The 19,262-nt window shown below is 37.4% G+C and overlaps 1 protein-coding gene across 19 annotated transcripts in view; it reads right to left on the bottom strand.

The window, feature by feature from the left end:
• The window catches only part of LOC133559700 (ankyrin-3-like), a 289,963-nt gene that overhangs the window by 113,477 nt on the left and 157,224 nt on the right, over positions 1-19,262 (bottom strand). For 14 of the 19 annotated variants that reach the window (XR_009808252.1, XR_009808253.1, XR_009808254.1 and 11 more), the window contains 5 exons: positions 19,113-19,211; positions 18,935-19,030; positions 9,791-9,863; positions 9,647-9,703; positions 1,814-1,937 (listed from right to left, as the gene is read on the bottom strand). Coding sequence is in view for 16 of the 19 variants with exons in the window: in XM_061911721.1 (XP_061767705.1) it covers positions 1,814-1,937; positions 9,647-9,703; positions 9,791-9,863; positions 18,935-19,030; positions 19,113-19,211 (449 nt within the window). In the remaining 3 variants the exon portion in view is untranslated. Of the gene's footprint in view, positions 1-1,813; positions 1,938-2,268; positions 2,778-2,819; positions 4,024-9,646; positions 9,704-9,790; positions 9,864-18,934; positions 19,031-19,112; positions 19,212-19,262 lie in introns of those variants that run through there. The other 5 variants (XM_061911726.1, XM_061911712.1, XM_061911713.1 and 2 more) reach the window with 3 other exon arrangements.

The following is a 19,262-nucleotide window of genomic DNA, read 5'->3' as shown; positions in this document are numbered from 1 at the left end:
GCGTTACGAGTAGACATGACGTTACGAGTAGACGCGGCGTTGCAAGTAGACACGACGTTTCGAGTAGACGCGGCGTTACGAGTAGACATGACGTTACGAGTAGACGCGGCGTTGCGAGTAGACGCGGCGTTACGAGTAGACATGACGTTACGAGTAGACGCGGCGTTACGAGTAGACGCGGCGTTACGAGTAGACGCGGCGTTACGAGTAGACATGACGTTACGAGTAGACGCGGCGTTACGAGTAGACATGACGTTACGGGTAGACGCGGTGTTGCGAGTAGACGCGGCGTTACGAGTAGACATGACGTTACGAGTAGACGTGGCGTGACGAGTAGACGCGGCGTTACGAGTAGACGCGGCGTTACGGGTAGACATGACGTTACGAGTAGACACGGCGTTGCGAGTAGACGCGGCGTTACGAGTAGACATGACGTTACGAGTAGACGCGGCGTTACAGGTAGACGCGGCGTTACGGGTAGAGGCGGCGTTACGGGTAGACGCAGCGTTGCGAGTAGATGTGGCGTTACGAGTAGACATGATGTTACGGGTAGACGCGGCGTTACGGGTAGACACGGCTTTGCGAGTAGACGCGGCGTTGCGAGTAGACGCGGCGTTACGAGTAGACATGATGTTACGAGTAGACGCGGCGTTACGAGTAGACGCGGCGTTACGCGTAGACGCGGCGTTACGGGTAGACGCGGCATCACGAGTAGTCATGACGTTACGAGTGGACGCGGCGTTACAAGTAGACATGACGTTACGAGTAGACATGACGTTACGAGTAGACGCGGCGTTACCAGTAGACATGACGTTATGAGTAGAAGCGCTGTTACGAGTAGACGCGGCGTTACGAGTAGACGCTGCGTTACGAGTAGACGCTGCGTTACGAGTAGATGCGGCGTTACGAGTAGACGCTGCGTTACGGGTGGACGTGGCGTTACGAGTGGATGCGGCGTTACGAGTAGACATGACGTTATGGGTAGACGCGGCGTTACGAGTAGACGCGTTGTTACGAGTTGACGCGGCGTTACGAGTAGACGCGGCGTTACGAATAGACGCGGCGTTACGAGTCGACGCTGCGTTACGAGTAGACGCGGCGTTACGAGTAGACTCGGTGTTACGAGTAGACGCGGCGTTACGGGTAGACTCGGCGTTACGGGTAGACTCGGCGTTACGGGTAGACGCGGCGTTACGGGTAGACGCGGCGTTACGGGTAGACGCGGCGTTACGGGTAGACGCGGCGTTACGGGTAGACGCGGCGTTATGGGTAGACTCGGCGTTACGAGTAGACTCGGCGTTACGAGTAGACTCGGCGTTACGAGTAGACTCGGCGTTACGAGTAGACGCGGCGTTACGAGTGGACGCGGCGTTACGAGTGGACATGACGTTACGAGTAGACGCGCCGTTACGAGTAGACTCGGTGTTACGAGTGGACGCGGCGTTACGAGTGGACGCGCGTTACGAGTGGACGCGGTGTTACACCTCCCTGCCAAAAGATGCTGCTGTGTTTTCATTGCAGTCCTTTTCCCTCCATTGTTGCAGCGCTGCACGGCGCCCAATCTAAGCTCATCTGAGCGTTTCATTGTTTCAAACTTTGTAACCCGGCCACACAAAACGCTGATTCATGTCATCTTCAATCATTACCTGGCAACTTTCCAGTTTGTGTTTGTGTTTAAGAGCATTCTCCCACCGCATGCAGGATTTACTAGCAGGTGTCATAAAGCAACCAAGCGGTGACGTAATGTCTTTTATTTCTCTCTGGTTTGAGAATCCGGACTTCATTAGGAACAAAAAAAGAGCTGCACACTCACCTTGCTGAGCGGGCGCCGATGCTGAAGCCCATATAGCCCTCATGGGGCAGAGAGTCGTCCCCCAGCTCTTTCAGGTCCTGGGGCCGCAGGTACTTGTCCGTGTCCCCGGTTAGAGCGTCCTCACCTGGCGGAGGGACAGCATCATGTTAGAGGTGACGATGCGGCAGGAGAAAGTATGATTGTGAAGATTCTGGGGGCCTTTTTTGGTCATTTCTCAGCACTGCACACTGCAACTTTGAATCTGGCCTATTTTATTTATTGACGATGGTGCAATAACAATAAAAACCACAGCAGCAAGTAGAAGCATGCAAAAAAAGACAGGCATCCTTCAGGGTGCATCTACATCTTAGAAGCATGCAAAAAGACAAGAATCCTACAAGATGCGTGTACATCTGCACCGTGCAGCAGACGGCGTCCGAAAAGGGCAGAAAAAAAGTCAAGCGGCACAACCACACCTCGGTCAGCGGAGCGGTGGACGATGACACGCCGCTCCACGAAGCCGGCGGGGCGGCGAGAGTGCTTGGCTTTCTCCCTCATGCTCGGCGGCTGTGAGCGAGCGTGGAGCCGCAACACTGCTGCTCCTTCACCGCAGCCCCTCCCCTCCCCTCGCCTGCCGCACTACACTCGCACGAAACCACTTTCCGGGTTGAGCTTTTCACAATGTGACAACAACTCGCCGTCGTCGAACCTAAACGTGGACGGATTCGCTCTAAATATCGACTTAACCACGCAAAACGCTACACGACATGTATTAATAAAGCTCATTGTGTTGCGGAACGGACAAGTGTGTTCATATTAAACGAACGCGGCACTTTTATTGTGAAGGCTTCTTTCTTTTCCTGTCAATGTCCGCGACAGTGTTTGACTTGACAACCACCGGGTCCATTTAAGCACAGAAACTTCTTCAGAAACATGCCAACTTCAATAAAAAAACGACGGAAAATTTCCATAACCGATATCGCATCGTATTTCGGGTAAAATAGACTTTGTGTAATGTCAAACTTACCGTAATCCGACGTCGCCATGACAGTTGTTTTGTTTATATTTCTCCTCGCATTGAAAACCTCACAACTTCGCTGATTAACAAATAAAGTCTTTGCACACCGAATCCGCTTCAAATCTTCCACTATTTAACGTTGACAGCGGAAAAGAGAGCAGGAAGTGCGAGGTCCGCTTACTCCAAAGTCAAACTTAATTCCCCTGCGACCCTCGGCTCACAGAAAGCTCCTCATTGGCTTTGCGGAGGCTGGCGGAACATGTCCGGGACGCACCCGAGTGGACGAAGTGTCCAAACACACAAAAACCGTCATGTCTTCTTTTTTCTCAGCACAAGCAACAAAATAACAGGAGGGAAATGTACTTGGTGCAAGTTGTGAGCTGCATGACAATATGGATGAAGTGTGTGTGTGTGTGTGTGTGTGTGTGTGTGTTCTTGTATTTCTACACTTCTTGAGACATCAACAAGGAAAAGTAGCTTCCATATGAGGAGTGAGGACATAAATCATAGTCCCAAGAAGGACAACCAGCATTTAATAGAGAGCCAAATACTAGAATCTGTGAACATTGCTCCAAAGTCAGGATTTGTTTTTGTTTGATTTATTGTGCAGACAAAAGTATGCTGGCGTAAACACAACCCGCCTGTCATATGTGACCGTAGGATGGTAAGAGAAGAATGTACAACAATTCTTCTCAACTAAAGACGAGAAATATAACCTGTGAGTCAAATCTCATTTAAAATATTTGTATGCACGTACAAGACTTAGAACTTTCAGCATATCAGTGTGTGGAATTAAATGATGGAATGGATCATGTATATGATCCACTTTAAGAGGTTGTTCAAATTAATAGTGCTTACAAAGTACAAAGAAGAAGAATTGTAAAAAAAAAAAAAACTATCAACATTATTGAAAATAATATATTGTTCATCTCAGTATGTTAATAATGACTGACTACATTATTTATTACAAAACTGTTGTTTTACTCATTCACGGATGTCATTTTACTATATAAAAAAAAGTCAGTAAATGATGTATATATTTGTAAACGCTCTGAAGTGGGAAAGGGGTAGGATTTAATAAGCTTTGCTTCTTCTTACTCCTTTTCAGACATGATGTCAAGTGAAGTTGTGCGATGTTTTATGCTGTAAGTGTGTTCATGTTCCAAATCAACTAGACAAAGAAAGAAAGAAAGAAAGAAAGAAAGAAATAAGGGTGGTCTCAAAAAGGAGGGACTTTTCAAATTGACTGTGTTCCTTTTAAAAGTGCTTCCCCCCTCTCTGGCCAACATATGAAATAACAAGTGTGTGTAGGAAATTGAAATGCGCCCCCTTTGGAAAAAAATATTTAAAAAAAATAAATAAATATGTATATAGAGACATACTGTAATAACTTGAAGTAAATAATGAAGATATTTTTTTTTTTTACAAACAAAAAATAAATACAAAATAAAAGCAGTGTTTCTCTCACAATGTGTACATTTTTTTCTTACAAAATTGGGAAGAATTTCTCATATTCTTTCTGTTTCTGTAATGCGATATTTTCTCTTAAAATGATTACTTTTTCACATAAAATTATTACTTTAAGAAAAATGCTGCCCTGCGATGAGGTGGCGACTTGTCCAGGGTGTACCCTCGCCTTCCGCCCGACTGTAGCTGAGATAGGCGCCAGCGCCCCCCGCCACCCCCAAAAAAAGGGAATAAGCGGTAGAAAATGGATGGATGGAAAAATGGTGACATTTCCCAAAAAAAAAAAAATTTAGAATTTTATCACAACATTGCCAATTTTTTTGTTGTTCTTGTAAAATGCTGACTTTTTTTTTTGAGTAACATTATGACTTTTGTCAAAATTTGCCAAGCAGAATACAGATTATTTCTATATTGTCGCCAAAATTTAAACGTTTTGTTAGAAGCGTGACTTTTGTCGAGTAAAATTGCCACCATTTTAATCTTTTCTTGTAAAATTGCGACTGTTGATTCCAACTTTTATCCCAATACTGCACAAATGTTCCGTTTTTCTTGTAAAATTTTGACTCGCGTCGAGCAAAATGACGACTTTTATTATAAAACTTCCAATTGACATTTCACAACAAGCTTTTTTTTATGTTTGTATGTCACATGTTATTAATGTTGTAAATACAAATCTTTATATATCTAGAAATGTCGGTCCGAAAATGGTAGCCATTATCGGCGGTCTCAAGAAGGTAACAAATACAAGTGTGTGTGTGTGTTATATCTATCTTAGTGTGTGTGTGTGTGTGTGTTAGTTCTCACATCCCACTCGCCCTGCGGCATAATAAGATTAGCCACTTCTATACTGGATTAAATAGAGCCTTGACACACACTGCACAACACCACTTCCTGTTTAGATGAAGAAGGGTCAGAGTCCTCTATCAAGTGGCACCTGCCGGCAACAAGCTCATCAATGTGACAAGCTGGGTGTTGTGCTACACCACTTTCTCAGTGACCACAAGATCAACTAGCTGGTGGTGGTGTTGTTGTTGTGCTAAATTGGACCAAAAATACAAAAACAAATCCCTCTGCAGCCGCAAAAAATTAAAAGCCATATTACATACATGTAAATTGAATTAAGAGAACTTAAAGGAAACTAAATGATCTCAAATATAGCTACAAATGAGGCAAAATGTTGCAATATGTACATGCAACTAGCCTAAATAGCATGTTAGCATCGATTAGCTTGCAGTGACCAAATATCAATCAATCAATCAATCAATCAATGTTTATTTATATAGCCCCAAATCACAAATGTCTCAAAGGACTGCACAAATCATTACGACTACAACATCCTCGGAAGAACCCACAAAAGGGCAAGGAGAATTCACATCCAGTGGGACGCCAGTGACAATGCTGACTATGAGAAACCTTGGAGAGGACCTCAGATGTGGGCAACCCCCCCCCCCCCCCTCTAGGGGACCGAAAGAAATGGATGTCGAGCGGGTCCAACATGATACTGTGAAAGTTCAATCCATAGTGGCTCCAACACAGCCGCGAGAGTTCAGTTCAAAGCGGATCCAAGACAGCAGCGAGAGTCCCGTCCACAGGAAACCATCTCAAGCGGAGGCGGATCAGCAGCGTAGAGATGTCCCCAACCGATACAGGCGAGCGGTCCATCCTGGGTCCCGACGAGCAGTCCATCCTGTGTCTCGACTCTGGAGAGCCAGTACTTCATCCATGGTCATCGGACCGGACCCCCTCCACAAGGGAGGGGGGGACATAGGAGAAAGAAAAGAAGCGGCAGATCAACTGGTCTAAAAAGGAGGTCTATTTAAAGGCTAGAGTATACAGATGAGTTTTAAGGTGAGACTTAAATGCTTCTACTGAGGTAGCATCTCGAACTGTTACCGGGAGGGCATTCCAGAGTACTGGAGCCCGAACGGAAAACGCTCTATAGCCCGCAGACTTTTTTTTGGGCTCTAGGAATCACTAATAAGCCGGAGTCTTTTGAACGCAGATTTCTTGCCGTGACCAAATATGTCTGATTAGCACTCCACACAAGTCAACAACGCCAACAAAACTCACCTTTGTGCATTCATGCACAAGGTTAAAAGTTTGGTGGACAAAACGAGACGGAAAAAGAAGTGGCATAAAACACGTCTTAGGAAGTCGGAGAAAGTTATACATGTAAACAAACTAGGGGGAGTTCAAGGACCGCCGAAATGAGTAGGACAAAACGACGCTGGCCAAATACTCGAATCAGTGAAGCATGTTTAATATAAACAGTGTGCTTTATAACAATAAGGGAGGTTTGTGTCATGTTTGTCCTCCTACAGAAACCATATTAAAACAAAAAATATTCCGGCTTATTAGTGATTCCCAAAGCCCAAAAAAAGTCTGCGGGCTATAGAGCGTTTTCATTTCGGGCTCCAGTACTCTGGAATGCCCTCCCGGTAAAAGTTCGAGATGCCACCTCAGTAGAAGCATTTAAGTCTCACCTTAAAACTCATTTGTATACTCTAGCCTTTAAATAGACTCCCCTTTCAGACCAGTTGATCTGCCGCTTCTTTTCTTTCTCCTATATCCCCCCCTCCCTTGTGGAGGGGGTCCGGTCCGATCCGGTGGCCATGTACTGCTCGCCTGTGTATCGGCTGGGGACATCTCTGCGCTGCTGATCCGCCTCCGCTTGGGATGGTTTCCTGCTGGCTCCGCTGTGAACGGGACTCTCGCTGCTGTGTTGGATCCGCTTTGGAGTGGACTCTTGCGGGATCCATTATGGATTGAACTTTCACAGTATCATGTTAGACCCGCTCGACATCCATTGCTTTCCTCCTCTCCAAGGTTCTCATAGTCATAATTGTCACCGACGTCCCACTGGGTGTGAGTTTTTCCTTGCCCTTATGTGGGCCTACCGAGGATGTCGTAGTGGTTTGTGCACTAGTGATTTAGGGCTATATAAGTAAACATTGATTGATTGATTGATTATATTTTTCCCCCTCATCTTAATCCATTTTTCATACATTTTTTGTTAAAGCTCCAGAGAGCCACTAGGGCGGCGCTTGCGGCTCTAGAGCAGCGGGTTGCCGACCCCCGTTCTAGTCACACGGGATGTAGAGTCGGCCGCTCTCCAAAAAGGATGAAGAGTAGCGTGTGCACACGTTCCCGGAGTTAAAAATAACAAATGAGCTTTTAGTTGCAAATAGCATGGAGGCTGTCAGTCTGCCAGGAGAGGAAGAGCAGCTCCTTGCAAGGTTCACACATGAAGACAAGGAAACATCTGGCAAATAGGCGGAGAAGGTTGAAGAAAGACTGAGCACTGCTAAAGCTCTGAAGTGGTCATCCATTATGCAAACATACTTTTTCAATGACGTTCTAACACAGGGGTGTCCTAACTACTGCCCACGGGACAAATGCGGCCTGCTGGCGTCTTCAATTAGTCTATCTATCCATCCATCTATCTATCTATCTACAAACCCCGTTTCCATATGAGTTGGGAAATTGTGTTAGATGTAAATATAAACGGAATACAATGATTTGCAAATCCTTTTCAACCCATATTCAGTTGAATATGCTACAAAGACAACATATTTGATGTTCAAACTCAAACGTAATTTTGTTTTTTGCAAATAATAATTAACTTAGAATTTCATGGCTGCAACACGTGCCAAAGTAGTTGGGAAAGGGCATGTTCACCACTGTGTTACATCACCTTTTCTTTTAACAACACTCAATAAACGTTTGGGAACTGAGGAAACTAATTGTTGAAGCTTTGAAAGTGGAATTCTTTCCCATTCTTGTTTTATGTAGAGCTTCAGTCCTTCGACAGTCCGGGGTCTCCGCTGTCGTATTTTACGCTTCATAATGCGCCACACATTTTCCATGGGAGACAGGTCGGGACTGCAGGCGGGCCAGGAAAGTACCCGCACTCTTTTTTTAACGAAGCCATGCTTTTGTAACACGTGCTAAATGTGGCTTGGCATTGTCTTGCTGAAATAAGCAGGGGCGTCCATGAAAAAGACGGCATCATATGTTGTTCCAAAACCTGTATGTACCTTTCAGCATTAACGGTGCCTTCACAGATGTGTAAGTTACCCATGCCTTGAGCACTAATGCACCCCCATACCATCACACATGCTGGCTTTTCAACTTTGTGTGGATAACAATCTGGATGGTTCGCTTCCCCTTTGGTCCGGATGACACGATTTTGAATATTTCCAAAAACAATTTGAAATGTGGACTCGTCAGACCACAGAACACTTTTCCACTTTGCATCAATCCATCTGAGATGATCTCGGGCCCAGAGAAGCCGGCGGCGTTTCTGGATGTTGTTGATAAATGGCTTTCGCTTTGAATAGTAGAGCTTTAACTTGCACTTACAGATGTAGCGACGAACTTTATTTAGTGACAGTGAGTTTCTGAAGTGTTCCTGAGCCCATGTGGTGATATCCTTTAGAGATTGATGTCGGTTTTTGAGGGATGGAAGGTCACGGTCATTCAATGTTGGTTTCCGGCCATGCCGCTGACATGGAGTGATTTCTCCAGATTCTCTGAACCTTTTGATGATATTATGAACCGTAGATGTTGAAATCCCTAAATTTATTGCAATTGCACTTTGGGAAACGTTGTTCTTAAACTGTTTGACTATTTGCTCACACAGTTGTGGACAAAGGGGTGTACCTCGCCCCATCCTTTCTTGTGAAAGACTGAGCATTTTTTTTGGGAAGCTGTTTTTATACCCAATCATGGCACCCACCTGTTCCCAATTAGCCTGCACACCTGTGGGATGTTCCAAATAAGTGTTTGATGAGCATTCCTCAACTTTATCAGTATTTATTGCCACCTTTCCCAACTTCTTTGTCACCTGTTGCTGGCATCAAATTCTAAAGTTAATGATTATTTCCAAAGAAAGAAAAATGTTTAATGAGTTTGAACATCAAATATGTTGTCTTTGTAGCATATTCAACTGAATATGGCTTGAAAAGGATTTGCAAATATTCTGTTTATATTTACATCTAACGCAATATCCCAACTCATATGGAAACGGGGTTTGTATATCACTGGATAAAACGTACACTGCTTGGGGACACACACTGTCCCAACACATGCGAGGACAAACACACAGTCCTAAAATCACCTTTAAACGGGTTCAATTCCCAGAATCAAGGCTGGGGTTTTGCACAACACACTGTTGTGGGACCACAACACACTGTTGTGGGACCACAATGGCGACACATCCTGCTCACTCTCTCATACTCACTGGTATGCGTGTTAAGACACCACGTGACAGAGAAGGCAGGACTAAAGCAGGTTTTCCTTGGTTAATATATCTCCAAGAAAGCAGGTTATCTCCAAGATTTGGTGTTAGTGAGAAGCACAAAGTCTACCTTCATGGTCATCCGACAAAGAGTCCTCATCCAGCCTTTCAGGCACGTCGGCCCAAGCTGTGAGACGTGAGCGCATACAGAGTGACACGTGCGGCACGTCATGGCATCACAAAGCACACTCATGCCGTGCAAATAAAGACCCACCTTCGTCATCGGACATGTCCAGGAACTCGTTCATGGTCTCTGGGACGTTGAGTTTGTGTTTCTCGGCTGTGCTCTGCAAGGCGGGGAAGGCAGAAGTGCACAACAATGAGCTCCAAGGCAAGAGTTGGATTGCGAAAAGTTACAAGAAAAGACTCAAATTGTGTTGGTTCATAGACCTAATACTTTACTGGGGCACACCTGGGGCACAAATAATTCATGTGAGCGTGCAAAGCGCACATTTTTAGCACTTATTTATCATAAAAAATACAGAAATAGTGCTTTAAACTATGAAATCATATCAGATGATGTTGTATGGATCTTTGATGAACCACCTGAAATTAACTCATGCATTTGACCTACTTGTGCACTTTTTTTTACTCCAGACTTCTAAACTGCTACTGGTAAAAGCAAAAAGGAAGAGCAATGAATCTTTTTGAGATATATATTGCAGTAATCATCTGCAAATTTAACATCTACAAAAGTAAAACACCGATTCTGTTCATAACTTTTATGGACGGAATTTCTAGGCGCAGTCAAGGCGTTGAGGGGTTCCGGTTTGGTGACCGCAGGATTAGGTCTCTGGCTTTTTGCAGATGATGTGGTCCTGATGGCTTCATCTGACCGGGATCTTCAGCTCTCACTGGATCGGTTCGCAGCCGAGTGTGAAGCGACCGGAATGAGAATCAGCACCTCAAAGTCCGAGTCCATGGTTCTCGCCCGGAAAAGGGTGGAATGCCATCTCCGGGTTGGGGAGGAGACCCTGCCCCAAGTGGAGGAGTTCAAGTACCTAGGAGTCTTGTTCACGAGTGGGGGAAGAGTGGATCGTGAGATCGACAGGCGGATCGGTGCAGCGTCTTCAGTAATGCGGACGTTGTACCGATCCGTTGTGGTGAAGAAGGAGCTGAGCCGGAAGGCAAAGCTCTCAATTTACCGGTCGATCTATGTTCCCATCCTCACCTATGGTCATGAGCTTTGGGTCACCACCTTTTGAAACCAAGAGCTACTTCTTGGGTACTGATTAATGCCAAGGGTTACCAGTTTGATACACACTTGAATAAATTGCCAGAAATAGCCAATTTGCTCAATTTACCTTTAAAAAATAAATCTATATATATATATATATATGTATATATATATATATATAAAAAAAAGGGATATTTCTGTCTGTGGGCTTCACGGTGGCAGAGGAGTTAGTGCGTTTGCCTCACAATACGAAGTTCCTGCAGTCTGTGTGGAGTTTGCATGTTCTCCCCGTGAGTGCGTGGGTTCCCTCCGGGTACTCCGGCTTCCTCCCACTTCCAAAGACATGCACCTGGGGATAGGTTGATTGGCAACACTAAATTGGCCCTAGTGTGTGAATGTTGTCTGTCTATCTGTGTTGGCCCTGCGATGAGGTAGCGACTTGTCCAGGGTGTACCCTGCCTTCCGCCCGATTGTAGCTGAGATAGGCACCAGCGCCCCCCGCGACCCCGAAAGGGAATAAGCGGTAGAAAATGGATGGATGGATGGATGGATTTCTGGATGGATATTTTTTTTCCTTTTACGGAAGGTTTTTTGTAGAGAACAAATGATGAAAAAAAACACTTAATTGAACGATTTAAAAGAGGAGAAAACACAAAAAAATTTAAAAAATACAATTTTGAAACATAGTTTATTTTCAATTTCGACTTTTTAAAATTCAAAAAAAAAATGAAGAGAAAAACTAGCTAATTCAAATCTTTTTGAAAAAATCAAAAAAATAATTTATGGAACATCATTAGTCATTTTTCCTGATTAAAATTAATTTTAGAATTTTGATGACATGTTTTAAATTGCTTAAAATCCAATCTGCACTTTGTTAGAATATAAAACAAATTGGACCAAATTTTCAATTCATTAAATTGTAAATTATTTCTATGTTTTTTTGGTCTTTGACTATATTTAAAAAATATATTCTCCACTTGTTTTTATTTTATCCCCTTTTCTTTTTTCTTGGACATTTTCTATCATTTTCTCTTCCCGCAGCCCCAAACAGTGAACACAAACTAAAAGTCATTCTGCTTCTTACTCCTCCTTTTCATGTTGCCAGAACAAATGATAAAAAAAACACTTAATTGAACGATTTAAAAGAGGAGAAAACACAAAAAAATTAAAAATAAAATTTTGAAACATAGTTTATTTTCAATTTCGACTCTTTAAAATTAAAAAAAAAAATTAAGAGAAAAACTAGCTAATTCAAATCTTTTTGAAAAAATTAAAAAAATAATTTATGGAACATCATTAGTCATTTTTCCTGATTAAGATTAATTCTAGAATGTTGATGACATGTTTTAAATTGCTTAAAATCCAATCTGCACTTTGTTAGAATATAAAACAAATTGGACCAAATTTTCAATTGATTAAATTGTAAATTATTTCTATATTTTTTTTGTCTTTGACTATATTTAAAAAATATATTCTCCACTTGTTTTTATTTTATCCCCTTTTCTTTTTTCTTGGACATTTTCTATCATTTTCTCTTCCCGCAGCCCCAAACAGTGAACACAAACTAAAAGTCATTCTGCTTCTTACTCCTCCTTTTCATGTTGCCAGAACAAATGATGAAAAAAAACACTTAATTGAACGATTTAAAAGAGGAGAAAACACAAAAAAATTAAAAATAAAATTTTGAAACATAGTTTCTTTTCAATTTCGACTCTTTAAAATTCAAAAAAAATGAAGAGAAAAACTAGGTAATTCAAATCTTTTTGAAAATATTAAAAAAATAATTTATGGAACATCATTAGTCATTTTTCCTGATTAAGATTAATTTTAGAATTTTGATGAAATGTTTTAAATTGCTTAAAATCCAATCTGCACTTTGTTAGAATATAAAACAAATTGGACCACATTTTCAATTGATTAAATTGTAAATTATTCCTATATTTTTTTTGTCTTTGACTATATTTAAAAAATATATTCTCCACTTGTTTTTATTTTATCCCCTTTTCTTTTTTCTTGGACATTTTCTATCATTTTCTCTTCCCGCAGCCCCAAACAGTGAACACAAACTAAAAGTCCTTCTGCTTCTTACTCCTCCTAAACATGTTGCCAGAACAAATGATGAAAAAAAACACTTAATTGAACGATTTAAAAGAGGAGAAAACACAAAAAAATTAAAAATAAAATTTTGAAACATAGTTTATTTTCAATTTCAACTTTAAAATTAAAAAAAAAAATGAAGAGAAAGACTAGATAATTCAAATCTTTTTGAAAAAATTAAAAAAATAATTTATGGAACATCATTAGTCATTTTTCCTGATTAAGATTAATTTTAGAATTTTGATGACATGTTTTAAATTGCTTAAAATCCAATCTGCACTTTGTTAGAATATAAAACAAATTGGACCACATTTTCAATTGATTAATTGTAAATTATTTCTATATTTTTTTGGTCTTTGACTATATTTAAAAAATATATTCTCCACTTGTTTTTATTTTATCCCCTTTTCTTTTTTCTTGGACATTTTCTATCATTTTCTCTTCCCGCAGCCCCAAACAGTGAACACAAACTAAAAGTCCTTCTGCTTCTTACTCCTCCTAAACATGTTGCCAGAACAAATGATGAAAAAAACACTTAATTGAACGATTTAAAAGAGGAGAAAACACAAAAAAATTAAAAATAAAATTTTGAAACATAGTTTATACAATTTCGACTCTTTAAAATTCCCCCCAAAAAATGAAGAGAAAAACTAGCTAATTCAAATCTTTTTGAAAAAATTAAAAAAATAATTTACGGAACATCATTAGTCATTTTTCCTGATTAAGATTAATTATAGAATTTTGATGACATGTTTTAAATTGCTTAAAATCCAATCTGCACTTTGTTAGAATATAAAACAAATTGGACCACATTTTCAATTGATTAAATTGTAAATTATTTCTATATTTTTTTTGTCTTTGACTATATTTAAAAAATATATTCTCCACTTGTTTTTATTTTATCCCCTTTTCTTTTTTCTTGGACATTTTCTATCATTTTCTCTTCCCGCAGCCCCAAACAGTGAACACAAACTAAAAGTCATTCTGCTTCTTACTCCTCCTAAACATGTTGCCAGAACAAATGATGAAAAAAACACTTAATTGAGCGATTTAAAAGAGGAGAAAACACAAAAAAATTTAAAAATACAATTTTGAAACATAGTTTATTTTCAATTTTGACTCTTTAAAATTCAAAAAAAAAATGGAGAAAAACTAGCTAACTCAAATATTTTTGAAAAAATTAAAAAAATAATTTATGGAACGTCATTAGTCATTTTTCCTGATTAAGATTAATTTTAGAATTTTGATGACATGTTTTAAATTGCTTAAAATCCAATCTGCACTTTGTTAGAATATAAAACAAATTGGACCAAATTTTCAATTGATTAAATTGTAAACTATTTCTATATTTTTTTTGTCTTTGACTATATTTAAAAAATATATTCTCCACTTGTTTTTATTTTATCCCCTTTTCTTTTTTCTTGGACATTTTCTATCATTTTCTCTTCCCGCAGCCCCAAACAGTGAACACAAACTAAAAGTCATTCTGCTTCTTACTCCTCCTAAACATGTTGCCAGAACAAATGATGAAAAAAACACTTAATTGAACGATTTAAAAGAGGAGAAAACACAAAAAAAATTAAAAATAAAATTTTGAAACATAGTTTATTTTCAATTTCGACTCTTTAAAATAAAAAAAAAATGGAGAAAAACTAGCTAATTCAAATCTTTTTGAAAAAATTAAAAAAATAATTTACGGAACATCATTAGTCATTTTTCCTGATTAAGATTAATTATAGAATTTTGATGACATGTTTTAAATTGCTTCAAATCCAATCTGCACTTTGTTAGAATATAAAACAAATTGGACCACATTTTCAATTGATTAAATTGTAAATTATTTCTATATTTTTTTTGTCTTTAACTATATTTAAAAATATATTCTCCACTTATTTTTATTTTATCCCCTTTTCTTTTTTGTTGGACATTTTCTATCATTTTCTCTTCCCGCAGCCCCAAACAGTGAACACAAACTAAAAGTCATTCTGCTTCTTACTCCTCCTAAACATGTTGCCAGAACAAATGATGAAAAAAACACTTAATTGAATGATTTAAAAGAGGAGAAAACACCAAAAAATTACAAATAAAATTTTGAAACATAGTTTATACAATTTCGACTCTTTAAAATTCCCCCCAAAAAATGAAGAGAAAAACTAGCTAATTCAAATCTTTTTGAAAAAATTAAAAAAATAATTTATGGAACATCATTAGTCATTTTTCCTGATTAAGATTAATTTTAGAATTTTGATGACATGTTTTAAATTGCTTAAAATCCAATCTGCACTTTGTTAGAATATAAAACAAATTGGACCAAATTTTCAATTGATTAAATTGTAAATTATTCCTATATTTTTTTTGTCTTTGACTATATTTAAAAAATATATTCTCCACTTGTTTTTATTTTATCCCCTTTTCTTTTTTCTTGGACATTTTCTATCATTTTCTCTTCCCGCAGCCCCAAACAGTGAACACAAACTAAAAGTCATTCTGCTTCTTACTCCTCCTAAACATGTTGCCAGAACAAATGATGAAAAAAACACTTAATTGAACGATTTAAAAGAGGAGAAAACACAAAAAAAATTAAAAATAAAATTTTGAAACATAGTTTATTTTCAATTTCGACTCTTTAAAATAAAAAAAAAATGGAGAAAAACTAGCTAATTCAAATCTTTTTGAAAAAATAAAAAAAATAATTTATGGAACATCATTAGTCATTTTTCCTGATTAAAATTAATTTTAGAATTTTGATGAAATGTTTTAAATTGCTTAAAATCCAATCTGCACTTTGTTAGAATATAAAACAAATTGGACCACATTTTCAATTGATTAAATTGTAAATTATTTCTATATTTTTTTTGTCTTTGACTATATTTAAAAAATATATTCTCCACTTGTTTTTATTTTATCCCCTTTTCTTTTTTCTTGGACATTTTCTATCATTTTCTCTTCCCGCAGCCCCAAACAGTGAACACAAACTAAAAGTCATTCTGCTTCTTACTCCTCCTTTTCATGTTGCCAGAACAAATGATGAAAAAAACACTTAATTGAACGATTTAAAAGAGGAGAAAACACAAAAAAATTTAAAAATACAATTTTGAAACATAGTTTATTTTCAATTTCAACTTTAAAATTAAAAAAAAAATGAAGAGAAGGAGTAGATGATTCAAATCTTTTTGAAAAAATTAAAAAAATAATTTATGGAACATCATTAGTCATTTTTCCTGATTAAGATTAATTTTAGAATTTTGATGAAATGTTTTAAATTGCTTAAAATCCAATCTGCACTTTGTTAGAATATAAAACAAATTGGACCACATTTTCAATTGATTAAATTGTAAATTATTTCTATATTTTTTTGTCTTTGACTATATTTAAAAAATATATTCTCCACTTGTTTTTATTTTATCCCCTTTTCTTTTTTCTTGGACATTTTCTATCATTTTCTCTTCCCGCAGCCCCAAACAGTGAACACAAACTAAAAGTCCTTCTGCTTCTTACTCCTCCTAAACATGTTGCCAGAACAAATGATGAAAAAAACACTTAATCGAACGATTTAAAAGAGGAGAAAACACCAAAAAATTAAAAAATCAAATTTTGAAACATAGTTTATTTTCAATTTCGACTCTTTATAATTAAAAAAAAATGGAGAAAAACTAGCTATCTCAAATCTTTTTGAAAAAATTAAAAAAATAATTTATGGAACATCATTAGTCATTTTTCATGATTAAGATTAATTTTAGAAATTTTGATGACATGTTTTAAATTGCTTAAAATCCAATCTGCACTTTGTTAGAATATAAAACAAATTGGACCAAATTTTCAATTGATTAAATTGTAAATTATTCCTATATTTTTTTTGTCTTTGACTATATTGAAAAAATATATTTTCCACTTGTTTTTATTTTATCCCCTTTTCTTTTTTCTTGGACATTTTCTATCATTTTCTCTTCCCGCAGCCCCAAACAGTGAACACAAACTAAAAGTCATTCTGCTTCTTACTCCTCCTAAACATGTTGCCAGAACAAATGATGAAAAAAACACTTAATTGAACGATTTAAAAGAGGAGAAAACCCAAAAAAATTAAAAATAAAATTTTGAAACATAGTTTATTTTCAATTTCGACTCTTTCAAATTAAAAAAAAATGGAGAAAAACTAGCTAACTCAAATATTTTTGAAAAAATTAAAAAAATAATTTATGGAACGTCATTTTTCCTGATTAAGATTAATTTTAGAATTTTGATGACATGTTTTAAATTGCTTAAAATCCAATCTGCACTTTGTTAGAATATAAAACAAATTGGACCAAATTTTCAATTGATTAAATTCTAAATTATTCCTATATTTTTTTGTCTTTGACTATATTTAAAAAATATATTCTCCACTTGTTTTTATTTTATCCCCTTTTCTTTTTTCTTGGACATTTTCTATCATTTTCTCTTCCTGCAGCCCCAAACAGTGAACACAAACTAAAAGTCATTCTGCTTCTTACTCCTCCTAAACATGTTGCCAGAACAAATGATGAAAAAAACACTTAATTGAATGATTTAAAAGGGGAGAAAACACCCAAAAATTTAAAATAAAATTTTGAAACATAGTTTATTTTCAATTTCGACTCTTTAAAATTCCCCCCCAAAAAATGAAGAGAAAAACTAGCTAATTAAAATCTTTTTGAAAAAATTAAAAAAATAATTTATGGAACATCATTAGTCATTTTTCCTGATTAAGATTAATTTTAGAATTTTGATGAAATGTTTTAAATTGCTTAAAATCCAATCTGCACTTTGTTAGAATATAAAACAAATTGGACCAAATTTTCAATTCATTAAATTGTAAATTATTTCTATGTTTTTTTTGTCTTTGACTATATTTAAAAAATATATTCTCCACTTGTTTTTATTTTATCCCCTTTTCTTTTTTCTTGGACATTTTCTATCATTTTCTCTTCCCGCAGCCCCAAACAGTGAACACAAACTAAAAGTCATTCTGCTTCTTACTCCTCCTAAACATGTTGCCAGAACAAATGATGAAAAAAACACTTAATTGAGCGATTTAAAAGAGGAGAAAACACAAAAAAATTAAAAAATAAAATTTTGAAACATAGTTTATTTTCAATTTCGACTCTTTAAAATAAAAAAAAAAAATGAAGAGAAAAACTAGCTAATTCAAATCTTTTTGAAAAAATTAAAAAAATAATTTATGGAACGTCATTTTTCCTGATTAAGATTAATTTTAGAATTTTGTTGACATGTTTTAAATTGCTTAAAATCCAATCTGCACTTTGTTAGAATATAAAACAAATTGGACCAAATTTTCAATTGATTAAATTGTAAATTATTTCTATGTTTTTTTGTCTTTGACTATATTTAAAAAATATATTCTCCACCTGTTTTTATTTTATCCCCTTTTCTTTTTTCTTGGACATTTTCTATCATTTTCTCTTCCCGCAGCCCCAAACAGTGAACACAAACTAAAAGTCATTCTGCTTCTTACTCCTCCTAAACATGTTGCCAGAACAAATGATGAAAAAAAACACTTAATTGAACGATTTAAAAGAGGAGAAAACACAAAAAAAATTAAAAATAAAATTTTGAAACATAGTTTATTTTCTATTTCGACTCTTTAAAATTTAAAAAAAAATGAAGAGAAAAACTAGCTAACCCAAATCTTTTTGAAAAAATTAAAAAAATAATTTATGGAACATCATTAGTCATTTTTCCTGATTAAGATTAATTTTAGAAATTTTGATGACATGTTTTAAATTGCTTAAAATCCAATCTGCACTTTGTTAGAATATAAAACAAATTGGACCACATTTTCAATTGATTAAATTGTAAATTATTTCTATATTTTTTTTTGTCTTTGACTATATTTAAAAAATATATTCTCCACTTGTTTTTATTTTATCCCCTTTTCCTTTTTCTTGGACATTTTCTATCATTTTCTCTTCCCGCAGCCCCAAACAGTGAACACAAACTAAAAGTCATTCTGCTTCCTACTCCTCCTAAACATGTGACGTCCCTCAACAAGTCTTGTTTAGCACAGTTTGATGATTATTCTATTAGGAACATTAATGGACAACTGACCACAGTGTTGAGGTTTTCGTCCGTCACAGGCTTCAGGGTGTCCACCACGGAGATGTAACCTAGGCGACGGGCCATGGACAGCGCCGTGTTGCCATTCTGAGCGAAAGGAGAGAGAGCGACAGGAAGTGAGACGCGCTGGGGGGCCTTTCCCGGCAGCCAAGCGGAGTCCGGCACCGACCGTGGTGATCTCGCTGGCCGAGGCGCCGTGCTGGAGGAGGAGGTTGATGATGTGGGTGTGGCCCTGCTGCGCCGCCTGGTGCAGGGGTGTGTAACCGTTCTGGAGGAACAGGACGGAGACTTCAGCAAAACAAGACTTGGACTTGTATTT

Source organism: Nerophis ophidion, linkage group LG09, assembly GCF_033978795.1.
Source record: "Nerophis ophidion isolate RoL-2023_Sa linkage group LG09, RoL_Noph_v1.0, whole genome shotgun sequence".
In the NCBI taxonomy this organism is placed as follows: Eukaryota; Metazoa; Chordata; class Actinopteri; order Syngnathiformes; family Syngnathidae; genus Nerophis; species Nerophis ophidion.
This window is presented reverse-complemented; position numbering and strand designations above follow the sequence as displayed.